At 48.3% G+C, this 24,649-nt stretch overlaps 4 protein-coding genes across 4 annotated transcripts; 2 read left to right on the top strand and 2 right to left on the bottom strand.

The window, feature by feature from the left end:
- Window positions 1–1,320: 1,320 nt before the first annotated feature.
- On the bottom strand, window positions 1,321–3,108 carry F5B22DRAFT_623526 (cobW-domain-containing protein). Its single transcript, XM_047976068.1, has 5 exons — window positions 2,819–3,108; window positions 2,661–2,756; window positions 2,510–2,606; window positions 1,955–2,456; window positions 1,321–1,901 (listed from the first exon to the last, which is right to left on the bottom strand). The coding sequence occupies exons 1-5, from the start codon at window positions 2,916–2,918 to the stop codon at window positions 1,554–1,556; spliced, it is 1,143 nt and encodes a 380-aa protein (XP_047826670.1). The 5' UTR covers window positions 2,919–3,108; the 3' UTR covers window positions 1,321–1,553.
- Window positions 3,109–3,246: 138 nt separating this feature from the next.
- On the top strand, window positions 3,247–5,639 carry F5B22DRAFT_623524 (Mob1/phocein). The gene is made up of 2 exons (XM_047976067.1): window positions 3,247–3,714; window positions 3,821–5,639. Exons 1-2 carry the CDS (start codon window positions 3,508–3,510, stop codon window positions 5,042–5,044), a joined length of 1,431 nt encoding a protein of 476 aa, XP_047826669.1. The 5' UTR covers window positions 3,247–3,507; the 3' UTR covers window positions 5,045–5,639.
- Window positions 5,640–7,725: 2,086 nt separating this feature from the next.
- F5B22DRAFT_650682 (uncharacterized protein) lies at window positions 7,726–10,250 on the bottom strand (the record flags this gene model as incomplete). Its single annotated transcript, XM_047979349.1, has 5 exons — window positions 7,726–8,023; window positions 8,206–9,005; window positions 9,059–9,804; window positions 9,858–9,885; window positions 9,939–10,250. The coding sequence occupies 5 exons, from the start codon at window positions 10,248–10,250 to the stop codon at window positions 7,726–7,728; spliced, it is 2,184 nt and encodes a 727-aa protein (XP_047826668.1).
- A 6,827-nt stretch (window positions 10,251–17,077) lies between these two features.
- Window positions 17,078–19,250, top strand: F5B22DRAFT_623510 (uncharacterized protein). Its single transcript, XM_047976066.1, has 5 exons — window positions 17,078–18,267; window positions 18,324–18,408; window positions 18,565–18,591; window positions 18,652–18,763; window positions 18,825–19,250. Exons 1-5 carry the CDS (start codon window positions 17,380–17,382, stop codon window positions 19,111–19,113), a joined length of 1,401 nt encoding a protein of 466 aa, XP_047826667.1. The 5' UTR covers window positions 17,078–17,379; the 3' UTR covers window positions 19,114–19,250.
- The last annotated feature ends 5,399 nt before the right edge of the window (window positions 19,251–24,649 follow it).

Raw genomic sequence — 24,649 nt, 5'->3', positions numbered from 1 at the left:
GTCTTTTCTCTAGTCTATTCCGAGATTCCACAGGAGGGAACTCTCTGCTTTGCCGGATAGGCTTCTCAGCCTTCGAAGTTGTATACATCGCGCTCTTTTTTTTTTTGCTACCTATCTATTCTTCCTATGAGTATTGTAGGAAAGGCATTTTGTCTGTTGGTTTGCGTTGCACGCAGCATTTTATATTCGCTTGAGACTGCAATACATACTAATCTGCCATGGTTACCGTTTCCAGTGTCTTTGTTTACAGTACAAGGCTCAGTCTCACACACTAAAATTAGAACGCATCCTGTCTTTGATGTGATCATGCATCCTCCCTTTGGCGTCAAAGCGCCTTGTCCTTATTATCGCATTCACCCACAAACCCTAGGGCTTCCCATCTATTAGCTACATATCTAGTATCTTTTCAGAGGCTCGAGCTAGGTCTTTAGGTAGACTATACAGTCAAATACTGCAGTATGATCAGAAACTAACCGTTAACTTAGAACCTGTTTAGAAAGAGTGCCTGCTGACGTCACTGCACAAAGGCCTGTAAGTAAGTTAAAGAGGCTTATCTAGTCCCTTAGGAATTTACAACTACCGAAGTCTTTGATTTTGGAAATATTGTGACTAGTATCATAACCTGGGTATGTTTAGGAATATGCTGACATCGGGGACCTGGGAGGGGGTATACCCAATTTGCATTGTAACAATGATTGTTGATTTAAGATGAGAAGAATTCGTTCGTGCTACAATTGCCCAGCCCGCCCGACTGTCAATAAATCAGGGAGTTGGAAATTCGAGGCGTTTCGGGGGAGGGATTGGGGTTTTCTTTTGCTTTTACCCGTGCAATCTCTCAGTTACTCTATGTCCCGTAATTTACGACTTAGGTAGTCTGTGTACAAGGGAAAGATGGGATAACTAGGTATGCATTCAAGCGTTGCAATTACTTGCTGCACATACCACGATGTAATAACTTTTTAGTTCGTGCAAATCTTACTCTATTGCCAAATGCCGCTGCATGGTCGCCGTCTTTACTCTGGGAATATGATCAGAAGTTTGTGGACTTATGATATTGTTACACGTGCAACCTCTGTGCTAGCTGAATATGCAGTTCGCATTGCACTTCGGCCTTACGAAGGACCTTTGCAGGCTGTTCATGATCTTTCAAGACATGCAGAAAATATTGGGCAATATTGGAAAGTGAGGTTATACAGACTTCGCTTCTTGAAACAGACCCCAGAGACCTAGGCGGTCTGGGCTGGCAGACTAATTGTATATAGAGTCAAGTCAAGCCATCAACAAGCGAGAAGGAGTTGGTTGGTCAAGGACTTATGCAGCCCTAGTTGATCATTGTAATCTGAATTCCCCGTTCCAAGCCCAGTATTTACTGCCCTTGTTATAGATATGTACTCCTACATCTTGCATGGAGCTTCATTTAGCCCTGTTTGTCTGCTTGGAGTAATTTGTTTAAATAGAAACATCAACTGCAGTGCCTGTTGCTTCGATAGGCACATGAATAGAGTGACAGATGCGAAGTAATTAGCACCAACACAGTCTGGTCTTTAGAGTATTCACACTGGTTTATCCTGTATTCTATCAAGAAAGCTATTTTCCACGTCAACCTTGTGTATGTTTCTTCCAATCAGCACCATCTTTCCCATTTGTGAAGTTGTGCTAACATCAGTGCTAGACTTTTGTCCATCTATAATCTCAAATATTTCTCTCACGCCCTGGACTATCTTAGTAGTTCCATCCTCAAAGACTAGACGCGCTTTCAGTCGATGTATCTCTATGTGAGCTGGACTTGTTGCTGCATTTGGGATCTCGCTTTCCCACAGAATGGATCTGAGCCATCCATCTATCTCCTGGAGCTGGTCCACAGTCAGCAATGGAATGCTGAAGGAGACTGTGGATATGGTCTAGGCTAATTAGCGCATATGAAACTGAACAAGGGACTAGGGATATAACGAACAGGATCCAGATGACTATGCCCCTTCTCTGTAGCGTCTAAGGTTTCGACTCGGTCATAGGCATGCAAATCTAGCAACACGCCTTCCAACTGCGGCACTTTGCTCTGTTCAGTCACATGGATCTTAGCGAGGCCGTTGATTGCTTTTATTCGGGCTTTGACGTGTTCGAGCTCTTCGGAGGTTACCAAGTCTGCCTTGTTGATAACCACCACGTCGGCGTGTGATATTTGTACATGGGCGGTCGTCATCAACGGTCCATGGCTATCATCATGCCCTTGGTTGTTCTCAACTTTACCAGCTGGGTCGTCCAGGCTTCGTAGGATATTTTTGGCATCAACCAACGTCACGATACCGTCGAGATAGATAGTGCTACCCAGTCCTTCGTCGACCCAGAACAGCGGGGCAAGGTTGCCGGGATCTGCGAGTCCAGTGGTCTCGAGAAGGATGTAATCGAATGCCCCCTTCTTTTCCATCAATGATTCAATTGCATTGACTCCAGAGTCCCTAACAAGCGGTCAGACTTCGTTTTGCAGCCATATGGAGGGTTCATTAATTACTTCACCGAGCAACAGATGCAACCATTTCCTACCTCGAGCCACTCTTCAACCTGCTCGCCACCCTTGTTCACAGTGAGAGACTTCTCGATATCGAGGGCTATGAAAGATCAGCACGCTGCCTCCACTCTACCAATCTTCAATTAGTTCATACAGTCACCGAACTCGTTCATGATGACGGCAATTTTCTTGCCATGGCGAGCTGTGAGAATATAGTTCAGAAGCGTTGTTTTCCCAGCTCCCAGGTATCCTGATTGCAATGTAATTAGTGCCTGTGGCCTACTTGAGCGTCTAGGTAAATGGAAGCCTTACCTGTGACGATGGTGATTGGAACCTTGACCTGTACCTCATCTCCCGCAATGTCCTGCCCCGCCTCGACAAGCTCTGGAGGGGCATCATCGTCAATGTCCATGATTGAGGCGCCGGAAGGAAACGAAAGAGACTTCTCTGCTTTTAGAGCTTATGAGAAGTGCCTACGGCGACTTGATATCGTTAGAGTTTGAGAAACAAGGCAAACTCGGCCTTTGCAGATTGGACACGCCCTTTGCTCTACATGTACATGTAAGTATAGGTATTGGATTTCATGGAGACGGGGGCAATCCCTGACATGCCTTAGTCTGAGTAATGCATAAGCCTGAATACAAGGGTATTTAGTTAAGAGCTAGTACATCGACTGAACCTCGTCCAAGGGCAGACAAGGGGCAGCACGAAAATATCTGGGCACCAATCATAAACCTGGCAGATCGGGCAGCACAGAAGTACTCTCTGCGCGCGTGGCTCGGCGCGGCGCGATCAGGAATAACCGTATTTTTTACCTACAGGTCCTACCGAAGTATGCGTAGTCTAACCTTGGGCTAACCCCCCCCTAGTTACCTAGTTAGTTATATGTGACAGGTGACAACGACGACAACGAGAAAACAACAATCAAATCGACACACCCCAGATCACCCAGATCGCCCAGACGGGTCAAGACGGCCTCGTCTCTGTCCACGCGCAGAGCCATGTCTCTCACTCAAGGATCGCCTCGACTTCCCTCCCCGCCGCCGCCGGCCGAGATCCAACTCTCACCAAGCTTGAATGCCGCTGCGAACCGCCAGACACCGCAGATGGAGCAAACCATCAACGACGCGAACGCGAAGCGCCGCATCCACCCGGGCACCAAAGCCGAAGATATGGCCGCCGGCCCGCCCCTGGTGCCCTTGAACGAAGTATGTCTTCTGCCCATGACCTTGTCTTGTCTTGTCGACATACATGGAGGGGGAGGCCGTGGTAATGCATGCATGCGATCCTGACCATCTCGCTTCTTTGATACAGCTCGATTCGGCTTTCCAACTGCAAGAACATCTTGCCGCCCTCCACTATCACCATACTGCCTCCAACACTACTGCCATCACGCGCGCCGCCGCTGCTCAGCTCACCCAGCCGCCGCCTGGCATCGATCGGACCCTGTGGCTTTACGAGCTCTGTCGCTTTCTTATCGCAGAATGCAATAGCTTGATCGTCGGCTTTCTCTTCGACAACCCTCCTTGCTCATCCGCGACATGTCCTGAAATGCGCGCCTCCGAATGGCAGTTCTTATGCGCCGTACATGACCAGCCCAAGAGTTGTTGCGCAATCGATTATTGCTGTCATACGCTTGATTGGGCGGCAAATGTAGTCACAAATCCCAAGATCTTCCCGAGCAGATTCGTTCTGGTGTCCGAAGGTCACGACAAAAGCGCAGTTCTGAAGAATTTGGTCAATGTGTTCAGGCGACTTCATAGAATATTTGCGCATGCTTGGTTTCAGCACCGACAAGTATTCTGGTCAGTGGAGTCTCGCACTGGCCTATACGCTTTCTTCAAGACCGTCTGCGATATGTACGATCTGCTACCGGCAGAAAACTACAAGCTTCCTCCTGAGGCTGAGGGCTTAGAGCCCGGCGCTTCTAACAAGGAAGAGAAACGACCTACGGTGACGTCTATTGTCAAGTCGAACTCTCACCATAATGATGACTTCGAACACGAAGATGATCGAAGTAGTTTACACGCGCGTAGGAGCAATACGGCAAGACACTCGAGTAGACCATCAACCGGCAGTGCCGTGACAACCGTCATTGAAGAGGGCGAAGACGAGCATTCAGAAGTCGCCGATAAGCTAAAGGAGATGCGCATTTCAGCTAAAGATATTACCGAGGAAGAATCTGAGGTAGAGGTCCCTGTCATTGTTGAGGGCGACATAGGCATAGACACACGAATCACTGAGTCCTCTGCTCGCCCGGGCGATCCTGACCGCCCTCAAAGTGACCCCACTGGCGAGGTTGCCCAAAATACCGCATTGACCAACGTGGAAACATCTCAAATACCCAGTGAGCAGGTCGCAGATGAGTCACAGCCTAGGGCAGATAATGAGGATAAACAAAGCACCCCGGCGGCCACCGACTCAGTCCCTGAGGAGGCGGCCTCAACTACAGCGGAGAATGCTAGCGAAAATGCCGCGGAATCAAGCCCTAAACAAGGCGAAGAAAAGACAGACCCCGAGGATTCGAGCACGGGATAGGACCCCGTAGCCCGCCTTGAGCGATTGGAACAAGATAATGCGGACCCGTTAAGTGTAGATGAGATCATCCGACAAAGCAAATCCGTTGAACGACAGATGCGACGCTTGAGAGCGTCCAGAAGTCTGCCCAATGATAAAGAACCCGATGCGGATACAAAACGCATCATTGAGCGTACAAGAGAGGTTACGAACAGGCTGCGCCAGAGCCAGAGTCGACAGCAGCGGTCCAAGCCTTAAGGCAGCCCTCGAATACTACTACAGTAGCTGGGAACAGGCGTGGAACCGGTATCAAGGTTGGACGAGTTTTATGGGGTGGCGTTATATCGTGGTTCGTGCTCACGCGCCTTTCAGGAGTCATTGGACCGTGTATAATATCAATTTTGGAGGCTTGAGGGGGCAAATAGGGATTATGTTAGACACCTATGTACGAATAACTTACGACGACCTTATAAACCCTGTAATTATATTCTCACAATTCTCAGCATTGCATAAGTGCACTGTTCATTAACGTACTCCCACTGAGGAGTCCTGCTTGCTCATATGGAAGCCGCGAGAGGATTAAAGCAAGAAGTGGAATTTGGAAAGAGTGATATGGAGGCCAACCATTATCTACCACGGAAACAAGCCGTTCGCATCTGATGAAGGGCAAGAGAACGACTACAGAAAGAAAGGGTCGATAACCTGAGTTTGGCTTAATAGTTAAGTTGAACACGCGCGCCTATCAGCCTTAACTCTCGACACATAGTAGTGAAACCACTATATATTCGCAGAATCAGGTCTTTGACATCCACGCTACCTAATTTGTAAGCAGCAGCAGCCATCTTTCCTATATTCTTTCCGCCCTTTCTCCTCTTCCTTTGACCACACATGAGTTTAAAGCTATGAAAGCTGAGTAAGGTGTGAGAAATGTGAGAGGAGAGGCGTTGGGCTGTTGTAGAGGTTTTAGGAAGTCATCAATGCGAACGCATGACGGCGGGCCTAACCTTCGTGGACCATAATTATTCTCCCTGTTATTTCGCTTTCTCCCTTGGATGAGCGCATGTATGTCGGTATGTACCGTATTGGACTTCCCGTAGGTGTGCGTGATTGTATGTATGTCCGGCTACAATAGCTATTCCTCATAATCGCGATATAAGTTATAACTAGTACTAACAGGGGCTTTAAACTGTATGGCTGTGTTATTTAAAAATGGCATGGTGGGTAGCGTTCAAGCTCTCCTTATCTGGCCTGGCCATATACAATGACAGTCATGAACATCTAGGTGTAACAGTAGATATCCCGTCCGGCCCTATCGTAGCCTAGCTTAGTTCTCGACAATATTAGAAGCATGATGTTTGTGTAGGTAAGTGTACGGCCAAGAGAAGAGACCCTTCCAAGAGAGTCGAGAACCAGCAGTCCACCCACATGCTACCCTGAGTGATTATAGTCTTTTCCTTCTCGTGCAGAAATATTGTCCATAGCCTAGTCCCGCTTCCCCCTACTCCGTTATGACAAATACAACGCTTATCAACACGTTGACCCATCCTAATCATAACAATGTGTTATCTTAGGCTTGCGTCTGTGGTACGCATAGTAGCAGACACCTAAGCTCGGCATATACGCAAACGCCACAAGAACACCGTGCATGCCTTATCCGCATGATATTAATGCACTTCATATTTGGACACATGTGAGGGGATAATCTTAGATCTTTGGTGTTTGGGCCCTATTTTGTTCTATCGAATGTGGCAGCTTGGCCCTTACTCACGGCCGGGTTAGGCATACAAGTGTGAACCGGATGCGTAGTCGCAGTCGATCAACATGTCAGTCAAGTCGAACAGACTATTGTTATGCAACAAAAGTCTGGCATGACGTCTTGTGAACCAAGTTGTGCAAAAGGGGCGTAGGTGTTACCGCAAGGTTACAGTGACGAAATCTAGCATATGAAACTTGGGGGTGAGGTCTACGCATGGACATAGTTCCATCAATTGGGATGTGAGTATCAGATATCAGGGCTCTCTTATATTCCTCATACAGCCCTGCAGCATTCTAAGTATATTCACCTGGCAGATTCATCCATCTATAATACTGTTACACATCTGTGGAGGAGTTCCTCCGGTTCCTGGGCTGCTCGCCAAGGGGATGGGATGGAGACGGGATGGGGTGGAATAGGATGAGATGAGATGAGAACCCCTGTGGATATCACTAAACAGTTCATGTACGTTCATCCGGCATGCATACCGCGTTGTGATGCGAGCCTAGGAACCGGGTTTGTGGGCGGTTCACACAAAAGACGGGGGCCAGTGACACCTTGGGGGTTGCGGTGATGTACCGGCAAGACGGGGACACCGATCTTCGACATGTATATATGGGTAGTATATACGATCCACACGCTACGACGGGGCAGGTCTAAGTTATGGCCTCAGATCTTGCACCCCTGGCCCGTCCCGCATCCAGGTTGCATGACGGCTCGGTCCATAGCCGAACCGTCTCAGAGGATCGGATGTCACGTTTCAGGCCCCGGTCAGTTCGGAGATCGTGGCTTGTCATAACACTCAATGCCGTTTGGCGTCCTCTTTGTGCAACTTCAATTTTAACCACGCCTGGTTCGCTATGGATTGCATAGGTTCCCTCGCATGTCATCTATAGGTTTAATCGAAACCGGGCCGGCGGCGTGTCGACTTGTCACATTCGTATGCGGATCAACGCCTGCCCTGAACATTCTTCCCCTTGCCGCTTGTAGCTGTGCTGGTACTACTGGGCTCCCTAGGGCTCGGACTGTCGTCGCTGTCGAGGCGCATATTGGAGAAGATGGCGCTTATCTCTCGGAGAGCTTCCGTCTGCTGTGTCACCAAGCTTCCGTTATGTGCATCAGCGAAAGCTCGGATTTTTCGAAGAGTCGGAGATAAGCCCTCATCATGGGGGAGCCACCACTGGATGCATGACGGATCTTCGAACAGCTCGGCCATACGGCTGCGCATCGTCGTTGGGAAAATATATCTAACAATACGTAAGTTCAACTGCTCGCTCAAACGATACAGGTAGGTTCATATGCGAAGCACAGAAGATATCATATCAACAACGTCAATTCCCGGATCGAGAAAGGCAGAAATGATATCATGCATCACGTTGAGGCAGGCAAATAAACGCTTCGGGCCAGTGAACAAGAGAATTCAACTCACCCTGCTGCTTCCAGAAACGCATACTTCCTCCTAGTCCACATGGAGTATTTTGAGTCCCGAGGAATGAATAGACACGAGAGAGCAAGGCAAGGTTGGACTGCGATAAGTGCGCCGGGTGGAGCATCTGGCCAGCGTTGTACAGTTTCGTACATCTTGCAGGCCGAGAGCGCAAGCTGTCTCAGTTCATTAGAGGGTTCCTGTTGCAGTCCATAAGCCTCTTGGCGACTCATGTGCATTATAATGATCGAGTGCCATTCCATCAGTAGGATTGTGGTTGAGAACAAGGGATGGTCGTAGAGAGACCCTGGCTGGTAGGGATCTACAACGTCGGCGTCCGTTAGGGGACGCTTGTATTGGAAGTTGGTGACGAGGAAATTCGCATCGGTGATGGCAGGATCAAGTCGGTTCTTCCAATCCCATAATCGCACTGAGACTTGATCATACTCCGTGGAATAGTTTTCGGCTGATATCTGCCCCTGGCTGTACTTGGCATATAGGAGGGACATATCCATGGATATCAAGCGCAGGGTTGTGGCTTGTATCTCAGTCCTCCAAGCCAAGTCATCCGGGCTGTCTTCCACTTTGCTTTCGCTTCCCTCCACAGCGGATACGAACCATTCTCTCGGCAATGCTGTCCCAAACCCTCCCATCATCGCGACGGAAACGTCAAACCTAATATACCACGTCAGCAATGCGCTAAGAGGCGACTGCTTGATGGTTTCTGGTGAGTAAAGCTGGGTCAGAATCTGTAGCGCGCCCGTTTGGTGGAACGATAGGTTCACCCAGTCACCCAGGTATTCCTGGACGTAGATTAGCATTGCCATTGGCTCTGACTTAGCGCAGCGGCTCTTACCTCTATTGTGGCGAGTTGAAGCATCGTTAAAAGACTAGGTAGTCTGTGGCCATCTCCGCGCTTGAGACTGCTTAGAAGTATCGTAACGCTTTTATTGTAGTATCCCAGAAAGTCCTCAACTTTGCCGTGGGGTTGACGAAGCGTCGCATGGTATGCCGAAAACCCAACTACTGCATATAACAATGCATCGTTTCCCTCACGTATGGCGATGGAAAGCAAGGTGGAACTAAAAAAGCCGTCTGGATCGTTTGGTATTCCATAGCTATAGTGTGTGATATTTTCGCAAAAATAATCCAGGTAGAATTGTATATCTGTGTGAAGATGAGCCCACTTTGAGCTAGTCGTGCTCGGCTGTAGCGCTGCATCGGACGATTGGATGGTCGTGCTTAAGCTAGCGGAAGTTCCTGTAGAAACCGCTGGGGACGAGCTCTTGGTTCCTTCCAGCGAAGGCGTCTCCGAGTTCTGACGATTCCCTGCCCTTGGTAACTGGAAAGCCGACGCTGCGCGTTCACGATGTGATCCTTTCGTCGACTGTGGGTAATGGGGGGAGTGTACGATCGGTTCCTCTTCGTCACGAATCGATTCGAGCTTCGTTTCCTTTTCAAAATCCTCCAGATCGTCTATTGACGATTCCGGGCTCGCCTCTTGGCTGGTCAATGATGTTTCTTTCGACGTATTGCTGTTGGCAGGTCCTTTCGTTGCGGATGGATCTGGGTAGATACACTCCCTCTTCCCCTTGCGACATCCTAGTGGAGTTAGTTACACGTGTTTTTGAATCTGACTACGGGATTGTTCTCACGATCACATATGGGGTGCTTCTCATCACACTGTCCTCATATTAGCATGCCTCCCAAGTATGCTTGACCTCAGGATCTCCTACCTTGACTCGTCTGCTTCTGCAGGTGTAGCATCCTGATCGTGTTCTACGATGTTTTACGTGATCTACTCCTGGTGTTGACCTCTTCTTGTTTCGGTTGTTCTGTGGTTTTGGTTCTTGGAACACGATAGGCTCTGGGAAGCCAGTATAGTACCCGAGATTTTGATATTGGTTGGTCAGAGGTCGAGGATGGCTTCCCATTTGCGGGGGTGGATGGGGAGGATAGTGGGCGTCCTCGACGTCTTGAAGATTTGCATTCGGCGAAATCCCCATCTCCGCCATTGAGGAGGACGATATCTGGTAGAATCCACTCATTGGCGCTATACCTAATCATGTAGACCACGACAACAGTGTGGAATTTGGCTGGGCTAACGCGGCTTAAACAGTGTCTTCAGCGTTATGCTGCTCCTTCACAAAGACGGCGATGTCCCCGCCGTCCTTATATCGGCGCCGCGGGCAGTGCCCCAGTCGGAACTAGACCGGGTGCGCCAGAAATAGAATACTGCCAAAAGGTAAGTAGATAATAAAAACTATTGGATTCGAGGACAAAATATTGGAAGCCACTGTAGATTGTGATAGATTTAAACAGGAGCTAAACACACAGGCACAGTCGACCGGTTCAAGAGGAGTATACAGCAGGTTCGAGCGGGAGGTAGCTGATCCTTCAAGAACCCAATTGACGCGCTCGATGTGGGCAAGGTTGACCACCCCCCAGCTGATTGGGGTGTAGGACCTGGTCTGCTGTAGCGGCTCGGATCACCCCGGCGCTTCTCGAATGAACTAGGTCCCCGAATGGGAGATCAGACGAGGAATGGACGCGGAAAGGGCAGGGAAGAGAAATGAGCGATCTATAGGCAAAACTTGCTATAGCTAGACGCACTACCGTCGCTATAGGCCGAGAGCCCGGTAGGTATTGTATTTTCCCCAAGTTGAAAGGTAATAGGGCCGCAGTAGCAAGTGTCTGTGGTCGAAGTGAAGATGTGGTGGGGCTGTTGCTGTCTATCTTGCATCATTCCCCTGCTGTTACACGCCCTCTTATTAGGAGAAGCCTGCCAAAGATCTGCTGACGGGATCGTTACTGTAGGTGTAGCGGGGCCTTGTGTATGGTGGTCGGCGAGTTGATTCCTACACTCTCTGCTAGTGTACTATAGATGGAGCTGATCGGACCTTGTTCTTGACCGTTGTGGAGGATGAGAGAGGGTCAAGGTCTCGGTTTCTCAGCACACACCAATGAATTGAAGTAGGCGATGCCCTCACAGCCGCGCAACTCCGCCTGGGGAAGTGGCCAAGAGGTTGAAGATGGGGTCCTATGATAGTTGATCTTGCAATACTCCACAACACTACGTCAACCTTAGAATAGTCCTGCAAGACATACGTTAAACCCGACCTCTTCAGAAAAAGCAGTTCTGCGGGACCTCCCGGCAGCCCAACGTCCGTATCTTGGTTGACTATGAGGAAGCTGGCAAGGTTGCACGTACAGAAGAGCTACACGTTCGATGAATGACCAAATGCTGATCCGAACAGGGTGGGGGCAATGTTGCCAAGCACACGATTTCGCCCCCTTCGACTCCAGATCACTTTGTGATGGCCAACTGGATCTGCCACATGCCAGGGTGACGATACGGGGTCTACCTAGAAAGTGAGTTTCGACTTGCTCCCTACGGTACTAACACACAGGCGAGCTTCGTCACGAATCTGCCATCAATTGTTCATCCGGGGGCGATGCGGGCTTTTGCTGGACCTGCATTCTGGAGCTCTGGAAGGTCAGAGGTCGAAGCGTAGCTGAGGTTGGGGGAAAGGCGGATTGTGTCCGTGCAAGGGTTCTTCAACCCGGAGGACCATCGTCTTGGTAAAGACTTTCTGCTGTACACTGGGCAATGTAATACCGACTTAGTATTAGTATGCAGCAGGTGACAGTCTGCAACAGGGTCTAGCCATGGTGTATATGAGACAGGGGTAAAGCTGTGATGCCACGGTCATGGACACGCTAGGATTTCAACATTGCCGTACCATTCTCCTCGCTGCTACACTGAGTACCTGTCTAGGTCCTCAGTCTTCCGCGCTAGCGTACGTGCCGCTTGAGAGGGAGAGTTCAGCTCATACACCAAGTGTATTATATATCGATTTTATATTGGTATTACTATTAATTGCGTGCATGAATTTTCAGCACATGAAATTGACTACAGATGGAAGTTGTTTCTTTCTCGATCGAACCTCTCTCACTGACTTAAGTAAGTAAGTAGAATCAAAGTTACCGTATGAGTAGTGCCACATCAAGAGGTAGAGATGGCAGGTTCTACTGTCCATTGTTTGATCTACAGAGCTTGCCAGGAGACGCCCAGCACGACTGAGTACAAGCAGGGTGTGTAAGAAGCTTAGTACTCGGTATGAGACGGTGGCAATGATTTGATGAGAGACTAGCAGCTATGTAACGAGCTTGCCACTCTGCCACGCCCTAAACGCTGCATAAAATATTACACTATGTTGAAATCGTTGTCAAGCATCTTAATTCTGTGTATGGAGTATTTGATGGGGACTACAAGACACTGTGTGGACTTTTGAGATAGCGACCCTGTTACACTATTGATGTAATTCATTGTCTCTACTATGTAAGTTGAGTCTCCAACTAGGAATGAGACAAGAGGGTTTACGACTTTCGAGTAGGTAGCATGTGACAGATAAACAGAGAATACATCCAGGATACAGACTTGTAGCAGGCAAGCTAGCTGACCTCGGTGCTTGCAACTTCTAGGTAGACACGACGAATCAGCACCCTGGCCGTTCAGCAGCTGTACCTTGACCATGTTAATCTTTGATGGGGCCGAAAGGTAGTGCTATCTTGATAAATGGTGTGGTTCCTGTGTGGATGTCGACATCTCGGAGATGTGGTAATGAATCTGCTGATTGGTCTCCTAAGGTGTGTCTGAACAAGGGCCCTGTAGCTAGCAATATACTTAGCTACACGCTGTGCCGACTATTCAATTTGAAAGCCTTCCTTCGTACTTTACTTTGTGAAGCCACATCTTACGGAGAAATCATTTCAATTGGAGTCGACTTCAAAGCCTATGGCTAGAGCCGTATCATATTTGCATTGAGAACTTGACTATGAGGGTTAGCAAGATGAATAGACAGTGTAGGCGTATTTACATGTACACAGTCGCCTGAAAAGCTTACCTGTATATCAAATAGAGATCAGTGAAAAGCTAGTCTCATGCTGTATGCTCCCTAGTCGGTATGTGTTGACTGATGAAGTCGTTCAGGGATGAGATATCATTTTGCCATCTTCTACCGCCCATAATTTTACAGAAACCCCCCAGAGGAAGAAGATACCGAGTAGGTACTTACTGAGTCTAAAGGACTTTTTTTGTTTTGTTTTCGTTTTTTTTTTTTTTTTTCGCGTGGAGAGCCCCTGTACCAGGAGCCTTTTACTTAATATGACCACATATAGGGTATACTGTAAATATGCCTCCCTACCTATTCACAGGTGCCTAGAACTCAACCTAATACGTTATCGACATACTAGTACTTAGGTTGGTTGTTAGTGTAGATAGTTGTTGAGAATTCCACGCAGGACAGTTCTTCTCCGAACAAGCCAAGCCCTTACCACGTGTTAGATGTCGCACTAACTTCCTTACTAAACCCGTAAAGTGAAAAATATTTAGGATAGCTTTGCGCCCTCGGCGCCTTGAGCATGTCTCAATGACAACTTATATGCATAAAGCAGAATCTAGATGTATGTGGTTAAAGCGACAAAAATATTGTACCTAGCCTGATTATTTCCAGCCATTTCCGTCATTATCGTGGTGTAAGTGCAGCATTTGGAGTACAAATTGGCGTACTATGTAAGACAAAGAAGATTCCTCTTATGCATAGATCAGCAGATGCCTTCGGTTTATTATCACGAGAAGCCGGACGCTAGTACGAACTAAAGTTGGGACGAATATAGTTTGGATATGTAAGCGTTGCATACTATGAATATCTACTATCGACAGAGCTATGGGATTGACTCGCTTCTCATCCGATTCCTGACGCCTATTGAATACTTGGTATTGAGAGGAGATGTTCCATACCATAATACATGATATAGTCATATATATTGTTAATCCGAGATTGATGACATCGTGCAATATTACACTAAGTAAGTATTGGCGATGAAGGGCCAAACTCCAAGTAGGTACCTGTACGCTACTCCGCTGCCTAGCCAGGCACGCTATACTAGGACAGGTTTCTGGCTACTTTCAGGGTATCCAGTGCCGAGGTAGGTAACGGCAATTTCCTTTCAAGTCGGGGGTTGAGTTACGGTCCCCCTGATTACGAACCTTGGTAGCGTACTATGAAAGCAAAGAGAGCGCACTGAGGTTCATAAGGACGTGTGTATACGCAGACCGGAGCTGCAGTCTTTGCGGTGGTATATCACATACTTAGGTTAGTAGATAAGAGAACAAGTTATTCAAGAAAGACACCAACTCGAGCCTTACGTACATGCGAATCACACAAACCAAACGCGATGTGCTGCCCTACAACCCTAACCCCTTAGTACGATGCAATATTCGATATGACTCCCAGTCCGCTGGGAAGCGCCCAACCCCTCGAATCATACTCCACAGCAACCTGTACGTAGTAATTGGCCATGCAGACGTGATTTTTCAGCTGCCCAGCCAGTACTAGGCCGGGAGGCAATCCCCTCTTTGCCAAGCAAGGCGCCGCTACTCCGCATGGCAGCCCGACTTTAGTGGACGCTTGACGGGGCTCGATACATGGCAAACCCTGGCCTCCACACTTCGAATATGCGTGTAGCATTTGTCATGTTACATTATTCCTGTGATTCTCGTATCAGTATTCGTGCCGCCTGCCTGCGAGGGCGCTTCGTCCGCCGGGGCGCTTTGTGGGATTCCCCTTGGCACGCCAAATGGCAGTTTACGAAGGATGAAGAAGGTCGGGACGCTCGGCAACGCTGAAACCCGCAGCCCTGGGAAATATGTAACGCCAAAACTTAGGCTTGTGAAATCTCCATTCTGAGTCCCGTCCACTAGGCTACTTACAACTAGAGTTCATTTAGTGTAACAAAATCTTGCTTGAAGACAAGGCTTGAGCAAGGCTATGATCAGGAGTGATGGCAGAGAATATCGTAATGTACCTAATGTAGCATGATGGACAGTAAAGTATTCATCTGTGTGTACGGTATGCCGGAGTCCCAATCTGTAGACACGCATATACCAATGCTACCTCATCAGTACCTACTTACTATGTAGTACGTATAGGCAGAAAAGAACGTGAACAACAGGAGTAGGTAGGTAACCTTAGGTAGGACGTATCTGTACAGTTTATGCAGCCAGCCAAGACCCGCGTGATGTAGGAATTGTGCTGCAGTTTTTACCTTAGATGTGTACACAACATCGAATGAATCGCAATAGGTATCCCTGTCATAATCCTATAGTTTAGTTTACCTATAACCATGAGTACTTTCCAATGTTATGTGAAATATATACCAAGTACGCAGTAACGCTTGCAGCTATATTACCAAGGAGGCATGTACTGGCATCAGCCGGTTCTCCAAGTTGGTACGATAAATTGACGCACTTGCTGAGGTGGGTTATCTACTAGATGGTGAGCCTCATTGGCACCTCTGTCCTCCCGGCTTAAGAACCCGAGGCATATGTGGACAATTATAAATGAGCCTGGCCATTGGTACATGCCTACCGGAATCCTGCGAAATTTATCCCAAGTATGTCAGTACCAAATACACTTGGCAGCGGCCGAAGACGGGGTCCGATATCTCCGATGAAGGAGGTAAATTATGCTGGAATAAACATTCGAGTTTCGGCTTTCCTCTAGAATCGCTGTATCCTCTCACCTGTCCTAATGTATAATAAACGTATTACCTAGCATGTTGATTTGAAAACTTAGCATGCCACGGGGTAGTGTAGGTCACCTCCCAGCCCAATACTTATAGATATATAAGTATATATTGCTGAGCATTCGATACACCATGAAAGGCATAACACTGTGTAACAAACAATAGTATCCAATTTGAAAATAGATAACTCATGTGATGTGGTATTGGCCATTCGCATTCACCTACCTACCTTGATTATTTTCTACTTAAGGGAACGAATACTGGGTGCCAGAACATATCGTGAAAGGGGGTACCAAGTACCAAACCTCTCTCACTCCCTCTCCTCTCTTCCTCTTCATCCCTCCGTCCCTCCCTCCGCCCATCCTTCATTACACGTACGCAAGTGCTTCCACTATCTCTACTACGCTATGCAATGATACTCCCTGGTTGTACTTAGTAGATGCAAAGACAGTTCTATCTGTACTGCCTATAGTATAACCCATAGTACAACCCATAGTAAGTATAGTATGATATACCAGAGTGCAGTGTGACGGCAGGTAAGGATGGGTATAGTACCACATCTACACCACTGCGGCTCTTTCGGCGTCATACACGGGTTACCAACCCAAGAGAATGCTAGTCTAATTTTAGAACAAAACGCTACACACCATCACAGCATCGAGACCATTTTCCAGATTCTGCCTACATACTTTACATTACATGTGCATGTATCTGCATTAAGCACTAGTCTAGCACCTATAACTGCTACGCATAATACAATTGCACTAGGGTCCTAGTGTATACACTATACTAAGTAGTGTATGTATTTTACCTGCAGTGCCGGACACTAAGGCAAAAGTTCCGATGACTCGGCCAGAACTTGCGGCTTCTGCTTGGGGCTCCCTGGCTCTGGCACTCTGCACAAGGACTGCTACCTATGTATACATATAGTAGGTAGTAGGTATGTAATAAGGCGGACTACAGTAAGTAAGAATCACCGAAGGGCGCATTGCCTGGGCTTATCTACTTGCCTACTGTACAGTAAGAGTAATTGTATCGATACTTAAGTAGACCGAACGGTTTATTGCCTACCTAGTTACCTAAGTACATTCTAGGTAATATATCGAAGATGTGATAAATAATTGATTTTCTCAATGTCGCAACGTCTCAATAGTTAGGATTTGTGAGTATATCCATGAAAAGCTATGTCGTTGCAGTAGGAGATTCCAAAGGACAATGTGGCCTGACTCGGGAACAAAGGAGTTGTTACAAGCGCGCGCCGTCACGTGGGCGGCCCCTGACTTGTTTCTCAAGTGTCTCAACTGAACTTTTCCTCAGGGCTCAGGGCAAAAAGAGGCACGACATTCTGTGTAGTACTGCATTCAAATAGTATCAATCAAGTAATACAGAAACAACTCATTCAGCTGTGTCTTGGCAACAAAACTGTCCACCTTTCGCCAGACCATGTACTGAAAAGACCGTCGTAAAACCGCTTCTTGCTGGCCAAGCAGCTAAAAACAACCACACAAAAAACCAGAGGTAGATACCTAGATCGGGTAGATGAAGAGCGATCATTAAGGCGCGGCACACATCACACTCCTTGCAACCATGGCGAGCCAAACCGTGCTAGGCGATTTGAATCTGGACTTCGGCTCGATTGTCCTGCTCTTTATCACGGTATGCGCCTTCATGGTCCCCGTCGCCGTGGTCCTGCCACCCGTGCCGGTCCGCAAGAGCGACGCTCTCCTGCAGACGCACACTCCAGCGGGTGTGTCGAAGGCCAAGAGCGCCCTCAACAACCAGCACACGGCCGACCATGCGCCTAGAGACGGGGGGTCGGCTATTGTGCAGAGCCTGTACATCTACCCCGTCAAGTCCTGCCGGGGCATCGAGGTGACGCGCAGCAGGGTGCTTCCTCAAGGGCTGGAGTTCGATCGCCTGTTCACATTTGCACAGCTGAAGAGCCCCTTCCCCGTGTCCCTTGACTCGTCCGACAAGGACAAGAACCAGCACACATGGCAATTCATCACGCAGAGGCAGTTTCCGCTCCTTGCGACTATCAAAGTGGATCTGTGGCTGCCCGATGAGATGAAGCTGCGCAGGCAGTCGATAAAGCCTACCAGGGAAGCGTTTCTAACCTTGAGGTTTCCGTGGAAAGAGAACGGGTGGCGCGGTCTTTTGTCCACCGTAGCGGCCAAGCTCGCCAGAGGCGCTGCTGCGCAGCCCGAGAAGGAAATCATGCTCCCCATCGACTTCCCCTCCGTAGCCGAGATCAAAGCGAAGGGGTACACCTTTGAAGATGTCAAGATCTGGAAGGAGGTTGTCAGGGCCCTCAACGTGTCCACCGAGCTCCCCAGGGAACTGATGCTTTATCTGGGTGTGAGCAATAAGCTTGGCCTATTCCGTGTCGACCCCGCCGGACTCCGCGAAGTCTATAGATGCGCGCCGCTGAAAGATGAGGCAGGGTATCAACCCGTTACCGGATTTCAAGATGCCGTGAGTATTCAAAGGATTGCACGGCTTACCTCATGAAGCAAGCTAATTATACGCAGTACCCGCTGCACATGCTCACACTCGGCAGTGTACAGCAATTTAGTAAAGAGGTGCCAAAGGACGAGGAACTCAAAGAGCTCGACGGTGAGTAATTAACGAAGCCATGCACTTCCTATCCAGGCCATGGCTAGACTGAAGAAGTCCATCTGCTGGGTAGCCTTATGGCATGGAAGCTTCCGACAATTTCAATACATTCTATTCTACTTCTGAAATGATAGTAACTGACTCACATCATTGTAGTGCGTCGATTCCGCGCGAATATCATTCGTAAGTTTTTCCCAAATACAATGAGCGAGGAACCAACCCTACTAAACTTGTGTTATATAGTGTCTGGTGTCCCCGCTTACGACGAGGAGACATGGAAAATGGCACGTTTCAAGCCTGGAAAATCGGGTTTGTACAACGACACTGTATTCCACGTCTCGTGCCGGACAGTTAGGTACGTGTTAAATCCACAAGTTCGCAGACTCAGAAGATGACTAATGTTCTTCGCGCCAAAGATGCAAGATGCCCAACGTGGACGCTATCACAGGCCATAGACATCCACGAGAGCCAGATCGCTCTCTCCGTGCTCTGCGGAATGTCGACGAGGGCGCTCCGCTAAACGGCTGCCTCGGGATGCAGCTGACACCACTATTCGAGGTGGACCAAACTCCCAGTTCCCAGGCCAAGGCTGAGTCGGGCTTGCTCGGTGACGACAACCCTGACGATGGGCGGTCTTCTTGGGTCGCTGTTGGCATGAAGGTGGAGGTCGAGGAGAGGGGGAAACATGTGTACATCAACCAATAGACGAAAACATAACCGTTCTTACGAGCATGGACTTGTGGACATATATCTCTTAGACTACTGTATACAAATATGGTTGTAAGATATGAGCACAGGGAAATAGACAGAATAGACATTAAGAAGTTATATTTGCAAGAAAACGAAATATGAACAACAGCGTCATGGTTAATGTATGTATATATTTCTCGACACCCAGGCAATCGCTCAACCCAGCCAAATGAGGGGAATCCGCCTCGAGTGTCTTCTACAAAAATTACTCAGGAAGTAGGTAAACAGAAACGTGCCCCTATACGCTATATATCGCCAGCGCCTAACAGACGACCTAATACCAATAAACAACAACCCTTTTCGAACCCGCGCCTAGAGTAAGTAATAACCCGAGCCCCTTCCGCGATCCAACAACCGACAACCCATGCGTACGTATATCATATCTTCATCAGCAGTCCGTTACAGTGCATCGATCTGCACTCATCAGCAAACGAGACTGTGTATTCTATACACCAACCCGATCTGACACTACAACACTCTCTCAGACTCATTCCGGAGTGCAGTTCAGCAGTGTCGACTAATCCTTTGATGGTCTTATTTGAAGTCCGCCGCCGTCAGCGCTTGGACCATACTCGTGCCCTCAGAGAACCGGGTGCGGAAGATGCGGTTGGCGTTCTGGAACATGCCGTCCTTGAGCGACACGACGATGAACTGAGAGCCCTTGAACCGCGTCTTGATCAGACGGCCGATGTTCTGGGTATGCGACAGATCTAGCGCGGCATCAACCTCGTCAAGGATGTACATGGGGGCTGGCTTGAATTGCAATAGCGCCATGATGAGAGAGAGGGCGACGAGGGATCTTAAGTGTTTGATGTCAGTACAAGTTTGAAATCGATTAAATAACCCCATATCGGATATGATAAAGGAAGAAGAGTAAGGAGGAGAGAACTAACCGTTGGCCACCACTTAATTCTGTCAAGCTCTGCTTCCACACTTTACCTAAGCAGACCTTGACCTCGAGGCCTTCGTTGATGGTCTTGCCTTCTGGTGGATCCAGCTTGGCAAAGCTGCCGCCGGGAAGCAGCTCGGAGAAAATTTGGCCAAAATCGCCGTTGACCTTCTGCCACGTCTGCAATAGAGCTTTCTTCTTGTAGTCGTCGAGACTGATGATGGTTTCCTCGATCTTGCGCTTGTCGCGGATGACAGTCTTCATCATGGTCTTGAGGCCGACCTCTTTCTTCTCGACGCTATCGATCATGTTCATGACCTTGGGGTTGATCTTCTTCTTCATGCCCTGGAACCGCTCCGTCAGATTCTTCAGGGTGGCCTTGCACTCGGCTATGTTCTGTGACTGGAAGTCGTAGGGAGTGCCAGCGCGGCCGAACTTGTCCTTTTCGTCTGCAATCCACTCGTGCTCTTGCTCCATGTGTGCAACGGCCTGCACGGCATTTTGCTGCTCCTTGTTGAACTTGTCGACCTGGTGACCCAGCTTCTGCATTTCTAAGCTCTCTTCAGCAATGCGTGCATTCTTCGACCGAGTGGCATCTTCTAGGGCACGCAGCTCATCATCGAACCCAGTGAGCTTGGCGCGCTCATTATCGAGTTCTGCCTGGGCCATGTCGTGGATCTCTTGCAGGCCGGTCTGCTTCTTTGTCAAGTCCTCAATCTCTTCTTGTTGAGCTTTGATGGCTAATTCAACCTCGAGAAGCTGCTCTCTCGCAGCGGCAAGATCAGAGGACACCTGCTCGGAATCCAGCTGTGCGTTCTGCAATTCTTTCTGCAAGGTCTTCACAACAGTGGAGTTTTTGGCTAATGTATTTCTTAGCTTATCAAGGGATGCTTGAAGTTCGACCAGCTTTGAATCTTTGTTGTTCTCAAAATCCTTCATGTCCTTCTCTATCCGCTTAACATCAACACTCGCTTCGGCCTGTCTCTTTTTGGCCTCGGCACTATCGGTTTTTAGTTGGGTGATGTTTTGTTTCATATTCTCAACCTCTTGAATGATTGAAGATGAAGAGTTGCCGCTAATCTGCTCTTCCGCTAGTTTGATTTCATGGGCCTTGAGATCAAGTTCCTGCTTGATCTGACGAGCCTGATCAAGTTTGGACTTCTCACGTGCTATATGAGCTTGAATCTCATGTAGAGCAACTTCGGTTTCCTTAAGTTGGCGGTTGACATCGTTCAACTTTTGAAGAGTAACGAGTACACCACTCGAAGAGGGAGAGCTACCGCCAGACAGGGTACCAGATGGATCATACGCGTCGCCCTCGAGTGTTATACTCCGCATTCGCACGTTAGGATCAAATGTCACCTTCTTTGCTGTATCGGCATCCTCGCAAACAAGAGTGTTCCCAAAGACATATTCCATAGCAGCAGAAACCTCTTCATCGTAGCCAACGAGCGAAAGTGCAAGGTCTACTTTGCCCGGTGCGATTCTCTGTGCCGTGGCGATGGTCTGGGCAGAAGCTTTGAATGCCGCGATCTTGTTCAATGGAATTATCGTAACCCGCTTTCGTAATTTGCCTCCTTGAAGGAGCTGGGTTCCTGTCACTTCGCTATCCACAACGACATTGTAAAGGCGACCACCAGCGCAGATCTCCAAAGCAGTGCCAGCCTTCGTATGATCTTTATCTAGAGTGAAAAGTTGGGCGACAAGGCCTTTGACCTTAGAACGGTCAAAGTTTGGGATTGGATCGGCGTAGTTAAAGTCAATATTGGCGACTTTGCGTTTGAGCGAGTCGGCTTCCTGCCGGAGGCCTCGGATAGATTGCTGTAATGACGACTGCTTCTTGTACATTTCTTCCTCTTGGCCCGGCTCGAAGCCCAACTTTCCGAGCTGCGCTTCCAGCTTCTGCGATTGTGCTCGCAAGCCTTCTAGCTCGCTCAGGAGGCCGGCGTTTTGCTCCTTTGCCTTCTTCGCGCGCGGCTCTTCCTCCTTGATGCGCTTTTCTAAATGCGCAATCTTTATTTTCGCTTGTTCTTGCTCAGTAGCAGCAGCCGCTACTCGATTTCTTGCGTCCTGCAATTGACCCTGGTATCCGCTTTCCTGGCCTTCTTTGGATGCAACACCAGTTTGTAGTGTCTGAAGTAATTCTTCTTTTGACTCTGCTTCCTGAGCTTGCTTCTCGTTCTCATCTTTCGCCGTGTCATACCTGGCCTTGATCTTTTCGTAGGCTTTCGTCTTTTCCTGAAGAGTTGCCTCTAGCTCCGCAACATTTTTCTGCACGCCGACCTTGCGCTCTTCCTCCTCCCCTTTGCTGGACTTCTTCAGATCCATCACGGTAGCTAATCGAACCAACTCATTGGAATGCTTCTTTACACTATCTTCTAGTGCTTGGGCTTTACCACCCTTCTTTAGTTCTTTGTCACGTTCCGCCCTCACCCTCTTGACATCTTGTTCAAGGTGAGATATTTCACTTTTGAGTCTTGTGCTAGATTCCTCAAGGCCCTTCTGGCGTTGCTTCTTCTGCTCCAGATCTGTCTCAGATTGCGCTAACCGTTCCTGATATCTGACGTAGTCGTGAGCCACTACTACTCGTGTTAACCTCTCGAGGTCGTTTTGTGTTTGTTGGAAATCCAAGAATGCGCGCTTCTCTGTCCTCAGTTTCTCGAGCTTGGGTTCAATCTCCTCGCGCAGGAGCTCTGTTATCTCTTGTAGCTTCATTTCTTTTTTTGCCATAGTTTTTAGAGCTTTATCCCTCCTGTCTTCAAACATTCTTGTGCCGGCAGCCTCTTCGATCATGGCGAGAATCTCGACCGATTTCATGTTGAGGACCTTTGTGATTTTGCCCTGCATAATCAAGAAATTAGGGTTGTTGATATTGAGCTGTACGGATTGAAACAGGTTCTGGACGGTCTGTTGTTGCGCACGGTGTCCATTGATTAGGTATTTCGATGTTCCGCCCAGGACAATCTGTCTGGTAACGCTGATAGTGGCATATTCCTCAAACCCGATGGGTGATTTCTCCTTGTCTCTGTTGTCGAAGACGATGGTGACACTTGCTTTCGTTACGCCTGCTTGGCCACGCTTGTATATCAAATCCTGTTTGGCACGTCTGTTAGCTTCGCCATGCGTGTGGTCAGAGTAGCGCAAGGAGGTCTGATGCATACCTGCAAGTTCTGGGCGCGGACTGTGGACATATTTGTGATACCCAGAACGAAGCAAATCGAATCCAGTATGTTGGATTTCCCACTACCGTTGAGGCCGGTGATAGAGTTGAAGCTCTCGTCCCTGGGCGACATCAGTCTCGGCGATGCGCTGGCAGAGAGGGACATTGTTTACTTACCATCCTGAGATGACAGTCCGCACGGCATACGATTTGAAACCCTTCGCATGGTTAGAACAGGCTCTCTGGGAGATGACGAGAGTGCTTACGTCTATGATGACTTCTGTGACCCTCATCTTGAGGGAAGCGACCGTTCGCAGTCGCCGAAAGGAAGCTGGTTCGTGATGTGGGTGATGATGGAATTGTTGTAAGTAGCCGCCGCTTGTTGCTGCGCGCGCCCACAGTTGCGAAAGTCAACAAACCAAACAATTGGACATCTGCAGGGATAGCACAAGCCACACCTGCCCCACCTGCCCCTCTCCGCTGGATGAGCCACACCGTATCACTACCTAAATACTACGGTAGGTAGGACTTAGGTTCATATGTAAGTACTAATGATAGAGAGTGGACGGCGGCAGGTATCTAATGCTTTATTGAATATCTCGAACCAGTAAGTGTTGTAGCCAGCTAACGAAGTGAAGGTCTTTGTGGGAAGTTCAGTGGCCAGGGGCCCAACCAGTACGCTATCCTTATATACCCTTGCTGCCGTTTACACCCTTTACTCTGCCATGTTGGATTAAGTGTACCTAGTCAAGTACTCAAGCTCCACTACCAATTCAGCTATACTGTATTTAGTATGGCGCTTTCCAAGGGGAACAGCAAAGTGACTTCTGAAGTCTGTACTGAAGAAAACAGCCCATAGTGGTCAGATTGGCTAGTTGACCCATATGGGCTGTTTTTTTCAGGGGCTATCCCATACAAAGTCAGTCAATCAATCAGTCAGTCAACCAGTCAGTCAACCAGTCAGTCAATCAGTCAGTCAACCAGTCAGTCAACCAGTCAGTCAACCAGTCAGTCAACTAGTCAACTTTCTAATCAGTAACTGGGTCCCTTCACAATGGCTTCAACTATATTAGCTACTATTGCCTTCTCAATTGCTGTAGGGGGCTTTATTTTAATAGCCCTTATTATTGCTTTTATTTATAACTGTTAACCTATTAAAGTTATTAAAATTATTTAACCTTTTTAATGGCTAAAGGGTATTAATAGTTAATGGATGCCGATAAGGTCCGTATTTATACCCTTTATTTAAACGGAGGTCTTTCCGTTGCTAAGATAATTTAGAAAATACCATTTTCTAAAGGTTAGGTTAATAGGGCTTTATTTAGCCTTGAAGGCCTTTGCTGCTGTAAAGGAGCCCCTCCAGCTCTAGGCCTAGCTAAAGAAGCCCAATTGGTTAACTTTATAATGGCTTTGCAGCAGAACCGGTTAATAACCTGGTTTAA

The sequence above is a fragment of the Xylaria bambusicola genome (assembly GCF_022495145.1).
Source record: "Xylaria bambusicola strain CBS 139988 unplaced genomic scaffold F5B22scaffold_57, whole genome shotgun sequence".
Classification (NCBI taxonomy): Eukaryota; Fungi; Ascomycota; class Sordariomycetes; order Xylariales; family Xylariaceae; genus Xylaria; species Xylaria bambusicola.
The sequence above is the reverse complement of the archived record's forward strand: the minus strand, read 5'-3'. Positions and strand labels throughout refer to the sequence as shown.

Excerpts from the sequence above, each read along its gene's own strand:
- F5B22DRAFT_623526 (XM_047976068.1), bottom strand. The coding sequence starts at position 2,918 with ATGGACATTGACGATGATGCCCCTCCAGAGCTTGTCGAGGCGGGGCAG. Across the intron at positions 2,757-2,818 it reads TCCAATCACCATCGTCACAG|GATACCTGGGAGCTGGGAAA; the intron begins GTAAGGCTTCCA and ends CATTGCAATCAG. Across the intron at positions 1,902-1,954 it reads GGCATAGTCATCTGGATCCT|ACCATATCCACAGTCTCCTT; the intron begins GTTCGTTATATC and ends TAATTAGCCTAG.
- F5B22DRAFT_623510 (XM_047976066.1), top strand. The coding sequence starts at position 17,380 with ATGGCGAGCCAAACCGTGCTAGGCGATTTGAATCTGGACTTCGGCTCG. Across the intron at positions 18,592-18,651 it reads ATTCCGCGCGAATATCATTC|TGTCTGGTGTCCCCGCTTAC; the intron begins GTAAGTTTTTCC and ends TGTGTTATATAG. Across the intron at positions 18,764-18,824 it reads GTCTCGTGCCGGACAGTTAG|ATGCAAGATGCCCAACGTGG; the intron begins GTACGTGTTAAA and ends TTCGCGCCAAAG.
- F5B22DRAFT_623524 (XM_047976067.1), top strand. The coding sequence starts at position 3,508 with ATGTCTCTCACTCAAGGATCGCCTCGACTTCCCTCCCCGCCGCCGCCG. Across the intron at positions 3,715-3,820 it reads CCCTGGTGCCCTTGAACGAA|CTCGATTCGGCTTTCCAACT; the intron begins GTATGTCTTCTG and ends TCTTTGATACAG.